Consider the following 13,929-nt stretch of genomic DNA (forward strand, 5'->3'; position numbering starts at 1 on the left):
ATTTACATGAAAACAAAACTATGCACAAAGTAAGACTTTCTATCAAATTGTCTTGACTAAAAGGATAAACAAATGGAATGAGTAAAAATCTACTTACAAAACTGTCTAAACAAAAATACCATAATTAAACATCCTTACCTTCCTCTCCACTAAGTGGCTCTTCCAGCAACAAGCTATTCATACATTCCCAGTCTTTCAGCAGCTCAGTAGCACAGTCCCACATGCTATCCACAAGGTATGCTGCATGCTCATGTAACTAAAATTTAAAAAGAGCAATGTGGTCTTAGACAATAAGCACACTAGCCTTAACTCAAAAGAATGGAAACTTTATTGATACCATCTACAAACTCTCAAACAGCTGTCTATTTTTTGAGGTCAAATAGATGAAAGGACAGAGAAGAAACTGCCTTAGTCTGCTTGCTGTAAGAAAGACATGTTAGGTAGCATCATTACACATTAACAATTATCATTAAAACATTAATATGAAAAATATACATTTTTTAATATTTTTATATATTTATAATAAATTATATGTATTTGGTGGGGCAGACACAGAGTCTCACTCTCGCCCAGGCTGTTGGGAAGTGGTTCGATCTTGGCTCACTGCAACCTCCACCTCCCAGGTTCAAGTGATTCTCCTGCCTCAGCCTCCCAAGTAGCTGGGACTACAGGCATGCACCACCACGCCCGGCTAATTTATGTATTTTTTAGTAGAGATGAGGTTTCACCACGTTGGCCAGGCTGGTCTCAAACTCCTGACCTCAGGTGATCCGCCCACCTCAGCCTCCCAAAGTGCTGGGATTACAGGTGTGAGCCACCGCACCTGCCCTGAAAAGTATTTTATAAAGAAATTATATACATATTGCTTATTTGGACCTAATATTATATCAGTTAGCTACTCTCAATTCTTAGGTATGCTATGAATTTACTTTACCTGAATGGGAATGATAATGGTTAATTAAAACACAAAATGTATGTTTGTCAATTCAATATATAAGCAAATAATTCTCTTCATTATGTGAAGCTTAAAAGACCCTTAAAAGGCCCAGCTTAAAAGCTGGGCATGGTGGCTCACACCTGTAATCCCAGCACTCTGGGAGGCCAAGGCAGGTGGAAAACCTGAGGTCAGGAGTTCAAGACCAGCCTGGCCAACACGGCAAAACCCTGTCTTTACTAAAAATACAAAAATTAACCAGGTGTGGTGACACGTGCCTGTAATTCCAACTATATGGAGGCTGAGGGGGGAGAATCGCTTGAATGTGGGAGGTGGAGATTAGCAGTGAGCCGAGATCACACCACTGCACTCCAGCCTGGGCAGCAGAGTGAGACTTTGTATCAAAAAAAAACAAACAAACAAAAAAAAAAAAACCCTACTGTTTCCCAACTCCTTTGGCGGGGGGAGGAGGGGACGTGCAAATCATAATAATTATACAAAAAAAAAAATCTGTCAAAGCAATTACAAATAATAAAAAAATCTAAATCTAAATGCTTTATGAACATGGAATATCCTCAAAAACTGGCAAACCGGGCCACGTGCTGTGGCTTATGCCTGTAATCCCAGCACTTTGGGAGGCCAAGGAGGGAGGACTGCTTGGGCCCAAGAGTTGAAGACTAGCCTGGGACACGAGACACCCCCATTGTCTACAAGATTCTAAAATAAACTAGCTGGGTGTGGTGGCACACAGTTGTAGTCGGAGCTACTAGGGAGGCTGAGGCAAGAGGATCAATTAAGCCCAGAAGTTCAAGGCTGCAATGAGCTATGATTATGCCACTGCACTTCAGGCTGAGGGACAGAGCAAGACAGTCTCTTAAAAAAATAAATAAAATAAAATATTTGCAAACGGAATCCAACAATATATAAAAAGAATAACATCATGAACAAGTAGGTTGATCCAACATTTAAAAAGTCATTCAACATAACTCAACACATTAACATAGTAAAGGATAAAAATAAAACAATCACCTCAAGGAATGCAGAAGCATCTTACAGAATTCAATTTCCATTCATGTTAGAAACTTTCAGCAAAGAAAGGATAAAAGGAAATATTCTCAATCTGATTATAAATAGCTACAAAACACCTATAGCTAACAAGGTAATTAATGCTGCAATATTGGACACTGTTCCCATAAGATCAGGAACAATCCAAAGATGTCTACTTGAGACAGAGTCTTGCTGTCACCCAAGCTGGAGTGCAGTAGCACGATCTTGACTCACTGCAACCTCTGCCTCCCTGGTTCAAGCGATTCCTGTGCCTCAGCCTTCCAAGTAGCTGGGATTACAGGCATGTACCACCACGCCTGGCTAATTTTTGTATTTTTAGTAGAGAAGAGGTTTTGCCATGTTGGCCAGGCTGGTCTCAAACTCCTGGCCTCAAGCGATCCACCCGCTTCAGCCTCCTAAAGTGGTGAGAATACAGGCGTGAGCCACCGCACCTGGCCCTATTCAACATTCTACTGAAGGTCTTAGCCAATTCAGTAAGGCAAGAAAAAAAAATGAAAAAAAAAATGCTGGAAAGGAAAAGGAAAATTATCTTTCTTTATAAATGACCTGATGGTATAACGTAGAAAATCCTAAAGAATAAAAAACCAATTATATATCCATATATAGAAATAACTAGAAAATTAAAAGGCCCGATCACTAATCAAATAATATGTAATATGAACACCAAAATAAATTTTGAGCCCTCTCAAAATCTGGCTAACATTGTAGGTTTCCAACTTTAGGGAGACTAGTTTAAGTCCACATCTACAATTGCAATGGCAGTTACCAACATTTGAAATCTTACAATGTTCTAGATCTGTGTTAAGTTTTATACAACTTATTTCAGTGTTAACTAAGAATTTATTACTCATCTTTTTACTAAGAAACTGAGGCTTAGAAAGAGTAAGTAGCTAAACCAAGATCACACAAATAGTAAGCAGAGTAATCCAACTGACAAATAGGATTTTGAACTCTAAAATTAATATTCTCAGCACTATACATAAATCCAACTGTTTGAACATCTTACTAAAAGTAGAAAGTGGCTGGGCACAGTGGCTCACGCCTGTAATCCCAACACTGGGAGGCCAAGGCAGGCGGATCACTTTAGGTCAGGAGTTCAAGATCAGCCTAGTCAACAAAAAATTAGCTGGGCATGGTGGCACACACCTGGAAGGCCAGCTACTCGGAAGGCTGAGGCAGAAATGCTTGAACCTGGGAGGCAGAGGCTGCAGTGAGCCGAGATGGTGCCACTGTATTCCAGCCTGGGTGACAGAGCGAGACTCCATCTCAAAAAAAAAAAAAACAAAAACAAAAACAAAAAAAGTAGAAAGCATATTTTTAAAGAAATTTGGGGAGTGGGTAGATCTCCATTCTATTCACAATTTACTGTGCTACAAGGAATATATATTTTCTTAATGTGCCTCATTCTAACCCCTTTTCCAAAATTTTTTGAACCTAAGTATAAAATAAATACTATCAACTAACCTCACTTTCTAGAAAGAAAAAAACCAACGTCTTAACAAGGTTGGCATTTGGACCTTGTCTTCCTCTTCTTTTCATCATTCCATCCTCCTCTGGATCTCTACGACTGAAGAGCCTGTGAAAAAAGTAAAATATTTATTTTATGACAACAACAACAAAAAATTCCTAATCAAAAAAAAATTAAGTGGATTTCGTATCTAAGGATCTAACAAAGGAGTAAAGGAGAACTGGATAAGTACGATATCATCCAACATTATGGCACACCACGCAAATAATTGCTATAAACCTTTTTCATTTCACGTTTGATGGTAATTCTAAGTCCTTTTAAACTAATTTCTCAAGTTAATTGTACCGTTACAAATTATTTGTTTTTAAAAACTTTACTGTATTTTATATAACTGTTGCCTTTCATAAAAGTAATACATTGACAAAGCTACACCATTTATGCTAAAAAATCTATGATACACATTCATCTTGAAAACAAAACACATACTTTCCTTCCATCCTTCTTGCAAAATTACCCCAACTTACTGTCCTTTTACTATGGATAGCATGGGCATTTTTCCTCATAATCAACAAGAGAATTAACACTAAACAGCAATGAATAGAAAACTGTAGTGTAAATGTTTTATGCCACCTACTCTTTCTAATAATTGCTGCACCCCCAACAGGCATTTTAATAAAATCATAGCAACAAGAAAAGTTTAATCTATATGGCTCAAAATGGTCTCTTTGAAAGCCATTATATAACAATCTTTGAGTGTTTTCTGTGATCAGATATTCACACTTCTACTCATACTACCTAATCTCAGTTAAATAGGATCATAAAGTAAACAGACTGTAGAATTCTTGGGATTCTTATGTCGAACTTTATTAAGTACTTGAAGAACCTTTTAATATTTTCTAAAGCAAAGGAAAAATAAGTTTGAAGACTAAATATAGCCTGTAGTCCCAGCTACTCGGGAGGCTGAGGCACGAAAAGCGCTTGAAGAACCTGGGAGGCAGAGGTTGGTTACAGTGAGCTGAGATCGCACCACTGCACACTCCAGCCTGGACAACAGAGAGAGGCTCTGTCTCCAAAAAAAAAAAGACTAAATATAGCATAAGCAATATTTAGAAGCTGAAGCAGGTATTAGAAGGGTAAACAATTAGGAAGGTCAGCCTTAATATTATAATATAGTTAGGTATCTTTCTAACCATGTTCACTGAAAGACGTGGGTACATTTCCCTTTAAAGATCTAACTTAAAAGAACTTAGGAGAAATCTAAACTTGTAAAGGAAAAAGTAAAATGTGAAAGCTTCGATATGATCTGTAGTAATTTTTAAAATAAGTTATATATATATATAAAATCTTAATGTCAAGTGTAACATAACAAATTACTGTTATGAAAGTATGCCTCAGAAAATGAGTAACAGAAATATAGATTTACTTTTTGAAGAGAAATTCTCCAGCTGCTACTGCTACTGGCCGGTGAGCTGAATAAACCAGGTGATAGACATTTTCACAATCTTCTGCAGTAAGAACTTCTTCACTACTCCTAAGAAATAAGCAATAACAGGTGCTTTTAGTAACATCATAATTCTAAGCATATTAACAGTACCAAAATTTATGTTTATACTTTTAAAAAGTTGTAAAGTTTCACAAATTCGTGTTAAAGGAAAAAAAAACAAATCAAGCTTATTTAATCACCATCTACCAAAATCTATCAAAGATAAATGGCAGGTAAAATTAAAAGTGAATGCAGAAGGTAAACAAACGTTTAAGAGAATTATGTCACATGGATGCTAACAGAAGAAGAAGACAAAATAATGAAAACTGATATAGAAAGTAAAGAGGCAGCAAGCTAAAAGCTTAGAGTTAAAAATCGCAGATAATATAATACTTTGCTTATATTTCATAGTAATATTAAGTCACAACATTACATCAAAATATACTAATGTCTGATTTATATCACATCAATCAAGAATGCTTCATCCACCATGTACTGAACACCATATAAGGCAATGCAAGTGGTTTTCCCAAATAACTAAAATCTAAGTGCCAAAGATCTTTAATTGCAATCACTGGGGGAAAAAAAATCTTACTAAAATGTAATGTTCATTTTCTTTTTCTTATCCTTAAAGAACAAAATAAGCCTAACAAAATATTTTCGATAATCATAATCATTATTAAGGTCCATTAACCACAGTACCCCAGAGTAAACACTGTGAATTCTTCCCTTGCAACTTCATTTAGATTCCTGGCCCCTGGGAGGTCTTTCTATCCCAATATGCTTCTAGTCTACTGTAATATATAATCTAGGTTTTTACTATTATATATAAATTCAAATTATAGGACCACTGCCAGAGGAAAAAAGCCTAAGAAGACTGGATAGTTGAAGCACACAGATCCTCTTTTTGGTTTTCTGTTGTGCTGAAAGCTTCCAGAAGTCTGATATCTAAGAAGTATTACTTCTTTTTGAGAGAAAAAGATACTAAATTGTTAAAATTCAAGTTTCAAAAGCACATTGATTTCAATTGCTCTTTATATAATATCAGATTGTTCTTGGAAAAATAACTTTTGTGTTTTTAACAAAATAACCCTGAATCAGGCTGGGTGTAGTGGCTCACACCTGTAATCCCAGCACTTTGGGAGGCTGAAGTGGGTGGATCACTTGAGCCCAGCCAGGTGTTTGAGACAGCCTGGGCAACATGAGACCTCATCTCTACAAACAAACGGAAAGAAAAAAAAATTAGCCAGACATGGTGGGACTACAGTAGCTATAGTCCCAGCTACTTAGGAGGCTGAGGTGGGAAGATGGATTGAGCCTGGGAGGGCGAGGCTGGAGTGTGAGCCGTGATCACACCACTGCACTCCAGCCTGGGTGACAGAGCAAGACCCTGTCTCTAAAAAACAAAACAAAAAAACACTGAATCAAACAAGTTAAAGTATTGTAATTCTACAGAAGTTCACTCATTTTAACTTTTTGAAAAGGAACGTTACTAAGACATTTAAATTATTAGGTATATAGATGGCTGAAAATCAACATGAATGGCTATGTCTATTATCTTTGATAAAAATATCAGAAATAAGATGCTTCTAGTGTACTATGGAGGATGGTGGGAAAGAAGCTATAGAAATATATGTAGCATACTACTACTTTATTTCAGAATTCTTTCAAAAATTTTATATACAACATGTGTATATAACATTTATGATTTTAAAATATAATTAAAAATTAAAGAAAGAATGCAACAGTTAACAGACTGCTCAAGAAATTCCAAGGTAAGTGAATTCCCTGAATTGTCAATATCTGTAGAACTACCTTCTTTTTAACTACTGCAATGTTGTCCGATTCACAGAAATGGGAATAACCACTACCATCTCACTGAGCTATGGTATTAAATGAAATTATCCATATAAAGTGCTTATATTTGCTATTATCTTACATACTAATTTAATTCTTCCTCTATCTTTTTTTTTTTTTTTGAGACGGAGTCTCGCTCTGTCGCCCAGGTTGGAGTGCAGTGCCTCAGTCTTGGCTCACTGCACGCTCTGCCTCCCGGGTTCACGCCATTCTCCTGCCTCAGCCTCCCGAGTAGCTGGGACTACAGGCACCCGCCACCATGCCCAGCTAATTTGTTTTGTATTTTTTAGTAGAGACAGGGTTTCACGGTGTTAGCCAGGATGGTCTTGATCTCCTGACCTCGTGATCCGCCCGCCTCGGCCTCCCAAAGTGCTGGGATTACAGGCGTAAGCCACCGCGCCCAGCCAATTCTTCCTCTATTGATATGCACCCTTGGTTGTTTTCAAAATTCTGCTATTACAAACAATGCTTTGTTAGAGAACATGAGCATTTGAAATTCTGACAGATACTGTCAAGTTTTTCTCCAAGGAGCTTAGACCAATTTATACTCCCATCAACAATGTAAAAGGGCCTGTTATGGCATAGCCTCAACAATATAGTGTAATTACCAAACACTTTCTATCTTTGCTAAGCAAACAGATTTAAAAGTCTCACTTTAATATATATGTTTATAAGGGTGGCCCAACATCTTCTCATGTTTAAATTCGTACTTTTCTATCAATGATCTGATCCATAATATTTGACTGTTTTCCTATTATTACAGATTTCTTTAATTGATTTGCAGAAATTAACTCCTTTGATGCAAAAATATCTTGCCCAATCTGAGTTTTCTGAGTTGGTATTTTATGCCATACAGACATTTTTAGGTTTTTATATAGTTAATTCATTGATCTTTTTATATCTAGCTTTTGTGTCATGCTCACAAAAGCCTTACATGGTCATTTTATTGATGCATATGTGTTTATCTCTATTTTTATTCTGCTTCATTGATCTTTTTTGTCTATTCATGCACCAGGACCAAAAATTTTAAATTACTATGATTTTATAATACATGACTTAAAATTATATTGGGCTAGTCCTCACTCATTAGTTTGTATCATACTCTTCTGGCAACTCTTACATGATAAATTTTCCATATGAAATGTCACAATTTGCTTGCTATGGCCAAAAAAAAAAAAAATCCTTTGCCTTTACTATTTACATTGTGGTAAATATACAGAATAGGAAGACTACAAAGCCTTTAAATACTGAGTTTTTCTAGGTGAGCTTTCCAAATTCAAGGTTTCTTTTATGTCCCTTAGTTGCATTTTATTAATGTTTCTTTGCATATACCTGGTAGATTTCTTATTTCTAGATATTTTTATAAAAAATTGTATTATTTTGAAATGAGAAGACTCTGAGAAGACTCTGATTTTTAACTCTCTCAACATACTACCCAAGTGCTTGGTATAGAGACATCACCTGATAAATATTTATCCTGAAATGCAGAAAACAAGTGTTGGTGAGGACGTACAGAAATTGGAAATCTTGGCCGGGTGCATCACGCCTGTAATCCCAGCACTTTGGGAGGCCGAGGCGGGTGGATCACCTGAGGTCAGGAGTTCGAGACCAGCCTGGCCAACATGGTGAAACTTCGTCTCTACTAAAAAAACAAAAAATAGCCAGGCGTGGTGGCAAGCACCTGTAATCCCAGCTACTTGGGAAGCTGAGGCAGGGGAATCGCTTGAACCCAGGAGGTGGAGGTTGTGGTGAGCCGAGATCATGCCACTGCACTCCAACCTGGGCAACAGAGCGAGACTCCATCCATCTTAGAAAAAAAAGAAAGAAAAGAAACTGGAAATCTTGTACATTGCTGTTGGGAATGTAAAATAGTCCAAGCTTTGTGGAAAGCATTACGGCGGTTCCTCAAAAAAAAAATTTAACAGAATTACCATATGATCCAGCATTCCACTTCTGGGTATACATGAAACAACTGAAAGCAGAGACTCAAACAGATACTTGCACATCTATGTTCATAGCAGCATTACTGACAATAACCAAAAGAACAGTCCAAATCTCCATCAATGCAAAAATGGATAAATAAAATGTGGAATATACATACAGTGAAATATTCAGCTATAAACAGGAGTACATGCTATAATAAGGTATGAAACTTGAAGAAATTATGCCAAGTGAAATAAGCCAGCTGCAAAGAACAAATATTGTATGATTCCACTTACACGAAATATCTAGAATAGGCAAGTTCATAGAGACAGAAAATAAAACAATGGTTACCAGGATATGGGGGAAGGGGACAATGGAGATTCAGTGTTTAGTGGATACAGAGCTCCAGAATAAAAGTGATGAAAAAGTTCTGAAGATGGATAGTGGTGGCAGTTGTACAACAATGTAAATATAGGTAATGCCAGTAAACTATACTTTAAAATGGTTAAAATGGTGAATTTTACATAATCTATATTTTACTATCATTTTTTAAAAAGGAAAAATATGAATAACATAACATCACTATCAGATATTAACATAGAATAGGTCTTAAATTCAGATTGTTTAAAAGTGCTATGAGAAGTATAACAGAGACATTCTTATAAATGCTCATACCCTAAAAGTGTAACAAAATATAATAAGCATGTTTTTTAATACACTGATGTGCTTAACTTATTTCAAGAGCATCAGAAAACAGAAAAATAGGAAATACATAGGCCAAGAGAATGGGAACACATGAATTCCTAGCTCGGTCAGAATTTCCATATTCTACGGTTCCTTCTTCCTGTGTTTTCTCAGCTATACATGAAGAAATTCAACTTCTAGCTGTAAAACTCCATTACTAAAATTTAGATCTAGATGAGTTTGAACCAAATACTCTAATGTATTATTTAGATATCTGAACATTAGTGCAAATATGCAACAAATACATACTTACTGTAAAACAAGAGTGAGTAATTTTATTGCTTGTACTGCAACATCATATTCTTTGTCAAGGGTCATAGACACAATTCTATCCTAAGGACAAAGAAAAAAATTAAAATATTTTTAAAAAGAAAGCAAGAGGAAAGTGTTTGCAAATGACAAGTTATTTGTAAATTCTTAAGTAATACTAACCTTGAACCGACTGGTAAAAAGTTCCAGTTTGGAATTAAGCTCTTTGTTATAATAAAGCCCTTGTAGAGCAGTAAGACATTTGAGTCTTACTTCACCTTGCTAAAAAAAAAAAAAAAAAAAAAAAAGGAGACAATGAATTAAAACTCTATGTATTCTCAACTTCAATATTCAAGATGTATACAATATTTTCTACTTTAAAATTTTAAATATTTCATACCATAGCATTCCTTCAGAAACTATCATCTTTGATAATGCAAAAATAGTAATCAGTACATACATTTACAACTAAATACCTATGGGATTACTGTTTCTGAAGTTCAAAGGATAATTTTTGAAAATTTGTTCAGAACAAAACTATTGTGAAAAACAATAGAATCATGTGTCACAGTATATTTTCCACTATGGAAAGTAATGTTTGGAAAGAATTATATACAATTAACTTCTTCAAGGCAAGTGAAGAGGCAGCCTAAGAGAATGGTAGTTTAATGAAAACATATTAAAAAGGTCAGAAACCAAGCTGTAAGGTATAATCTGGCTAAGATACAGGTTTGTCAAAAGAGAAGATCAAAAATGAAGAATTTTTTTTTAAGTATATAGCTCTCAGATAACAACAGAGTAATGGTTCTTCTTTGTGCCCTAAGAAATGTCTCACTCCTACCACCTTCATGATTCTAATATTTCAGCAAAAAACTGATTCACCATTAATGGTTAAATCAGTGGCCAGGATTCAAAAATATCTAGCAGACTTTATGTGACAGAAAATAAGTTTTTACAGAGAAGATAGAAAACAATAAAGGGGAGGCTTACAGAAATTTGTCACCAGGTATACATACAGGCAGATAACTCATGAATGAGAGCTGCAGGCAGCCACGCCGATGTGTAGAAAGAAGCAGTCTGAAGGGCACATCTTACCTTATCATGCATAGTCCAACCAACATATTTTAAATAACTGTCATTAAGAAAGGCATCACTATACATCTTCATCCAAATGCCAATCTCTTCAATGCATATAGCTCGAATTTCAGCTATCGCATCACTGAATGGAGGAAGGAAAAGCGATGCATAATTAGTGCCAATATACCACAAAACTTATGGTTTATTCAAGAGATGCCAAGTACTTCAGATCTACTATGAATATGATACTATCTTAAGTATTACTAGAGATTAAAAATATATAAATGAAGCATGGGCCTGAATGCCAAAAGCTTACAGTCTAGATGGCAAAGCATAATTATCAACACATAAATACTTAAAATTATATAAAACTACAAACAAAATCCCATCCCCACACCTTTTATACCAAACGTATCCCAGTCTTTGCTCACACCTGCTGGGCATGGTGTGTTCAGAAGACAGCAGGCACACTTGTCTGCTAGAGCATAATTTCCAGGTAAGAATTATTTACACATTACACTGAGGCCAAGTTCAACTGGGATTTGAATGTTAGAATAAATGATTTTAAATTTATCTTGTAAGTACTGGTGAGTCATGGAAGGCAGAGGAATAACACAATAAAAGGATATTTTGGCAAAACTGCAATAATCTCTAGGCATAGAATGAAGAAACAGACTAAGGTAACGGTGACAATAGAAGTGAAAAGGTAAGAATGGACATGGAGACATTACAAAGCAAACATTAACCTGATTCAGTAACTGCCAAGTTGAGGATATGTGAAAGAAGCTGAATAAAAATACTACCAAAATTTAAGAATAGGTTACAGCAGAAATTTAATAAGATTACTATTTCTTTCCTCTATTCATTCAAAACAGCAGAAGAAAACATCTCACTTTAACCTATCCAATTTTTCCCACTGATACTCAATGGAAGGGAAAAGAGTCAAGAGTCAGCATGTGCAGGTTCTACTAACATAGCGCATCCAAAGGCAATTAAGTATTATGTAGCCTGACTCCAAATAGCAGTAACTTCTACGGGCTACAAGTCAAGCACAGCATTATCCACTTTTCAGATGGGAAACACCAAACTCACAGGAGTTAAATAACTTGCCCAGAGTGACTGAGTGGCACAGTGTAGAGTCTAACATTGATTTTACTGTAACATTCTTCCCACTAATTTAGATGCCCTACACCAGTAAAAATGCAAACTTGCTGAGTAGAAATTATATAGTGCTACTTGAGAAAAAACTGTCACAACTTACCGGTATCTATGTACAAACACTCCTTTAAATATTGCATTCATCATATTTTCTATTTCATCTTGATTTTCCTGAAGCTGTAAAAAACACATCATTTCTTTTCAATTGTAAAGGAAGACAACCAAATGAACACCTGTAAGTTGTTATAAGCACGAGAAAAGCAGAATTCCCCAGTATTCTGGTGAATTTTGAATTTTACTAGACAACAGTAACCATATAGAAAAATTAACAGTTATATTATCAGGTAAAGTCCCTTAATACCTGAAACACTTGAATGGGATTTTAATATTTAGCTAGTAGATTTTTTTCCTAATGCTCATAAATTTCCACTAAAGAACTGTAAAGAAGGCCAGATGCAGTGGCTCATGCCTGTAATCTCAGCACTTGGGGAGGCCAAGACAGACGGATCACTTGAGGTCAGGAGTTCGAGACCAGCCTGGCCAATGTGGCGAAACCCTGACTCTACTAAAAATACAAAAATTAGCCAGGCATGGTGGCACAAGCCTATAATCCTAGCTACTGAGGAGGCTGAGGCAGGAGCTTGAACCTGGGAGGTGGAGGTTGCAGTGAGCCGAAATAGTGCCACTGCACTCCAGCCTGGGCAACAAAGTGAGATTCTGCCTCCAAAAAAAAAAAAAAAAAAAAAAAGGCACTGTAAAGAAATCTGTAGTTTATTGTTACTACATATCACTTATTATACAGCATATACATAAATTAAGGGGAAAAGTATCAATATTTCAAATTATATGAAAAAGATGAGGAATTTAGACATGGGGGAAATATGAGCAGGATTTTTCTTAGTTTTCTTGAGTCTGGATATGTTTTAAAGTTATTAACTATTTCGGAAATAACCAATTTAAAATTAGCTACTAATTTCCCCCCCAAAAAAATTCAGAATCAGGTCAATAATTCATAGATTACCACGATAACTATTGAACTCAACTGCATTACTAATATTTTTGAAAAATCAGACTTTGCCTATTTGAAATGAAAACAAACATCTCCATTATGAGATAGCTAAATAGTTTATCACCAATGAAGAAAGAATTTAAATTACAGCTGCAGCATCAAAAGATTTCATTTACTGTTATTTCACATAAGGCTGAAAAAATTATTTTCCTCATTCAAAGTTGAATTTGGTGGTCACTCATTAATGTTAAACAAATGCCTTCTACTGTATAAAAAACACTGATTTAGATAGTAATAAACAGCTTATGTTATTTTTCAAAGTGATTTTATTTTTCAAAGTGATTTTAATTGTGAAACCTCTTTTCATCCTGACAAAAGGTTTTTCACCATAGAGATGAATAATACTAAAGCTTAAAACAACTTGTCAGACTAACCCCAGTCCCCTTACTTAAAGCCAATTACTCTTAATAGTAGTCCACGCAGACTGAAAATAAGAAAACAGTATTGCTGGCATGGATATTCATCAGAATTTTGTTGGGCAAATAGTTTGAAATGTTATTTACATTTAAATATTTCAAAAACAATTATCTGAGCCACTAGCAAAGTTATATCCTAATTAATGGTGACCAAGTTGGTCACACAATAGCCTAAATATTCAATATAAAAGTTTACCTCTTTCCGCTTTTGTAGAAGGAGTTCTAGCCTCTCATTGGCTCGTTTTCCAATCATTTTATTCCGTTCTGCTTCATATTGTCTTTGTGTATTATCCATATTAATGCTAAGATTTAGTGCCACATTCACCAAAGCTGTCATCAACTTCATAGCTATTTTTAAAAGAGTAAAAGTATGGTGAAATTAATCTAACAGATACAAAAATTTACAATTTAATATCAAATAGAAAAATTAAGCAGAAATGAGCTAATCTGCTTCTAACAAAAGAAAGATGCAGCTGCTACAAA

The 13,929-nt window shown here is 35.4% G+C and overlaps 1 protein-coding gene across 10 annotated transcripts in view; it reads right to left on the reverse strand.

Moving 5' to 3' along the window:
* LOC105468436 (STAG2 cohesin complex component) overlaps positions 1-13,929 on the reverse strand; it is a 140,581-nt gene that overhangs the window by 41,152 nt on the left and 85,500 nt on the right. For all 10 annotated transcript variants that reach the window (XM_011718592.2, XM_011718600.3, XM_071089055.1 and 7 more), the window contains 8 exons: positions 13,643-13,794; positions 12,065-12,138; positions 10,822-10,945; positions 9,910-10,008; positions 9,731-9,810; positions 4,894-5,001; positions 3,467-3,578; positions 139-256 (listed from right to left, as the gene is read on the reverse strand). In XM_011718592.2, coding sequence (XP_011716894.1) covers positions 139-256; positions 3,467-3,578; positions 4,894-5,001; positions 9,731-9,810; positions 9,910-10,008; positions 10,822-10,945; positions 12,065-12,138; positions 13,643-13,794 — 867 coding nt within the window. The remainder of the gene's footprint in view (positions 1-138; positions 257-3,466; positions 3,579-4,893; positions 5,002-9,730; positions 9,811-9,909; positions 10,009-10,821; positions 10,946-12,064; positions 12,139-13,642; positions 13,795-13,929) is intronic.

This window comes from Macaca nemestrina, chromosome X (genome assembly GCF_043159975.1).
Source record: "Macaca nemestrina isolate mMacNem1 chromosome X, mMacNem.hap1, whole genome shotgun sequence".
NCBI lineage: Eukaryota > Metazoa > Chordata > Mammalia > Primates > Cercopithecidae > Macaca > Macaca nemestrina.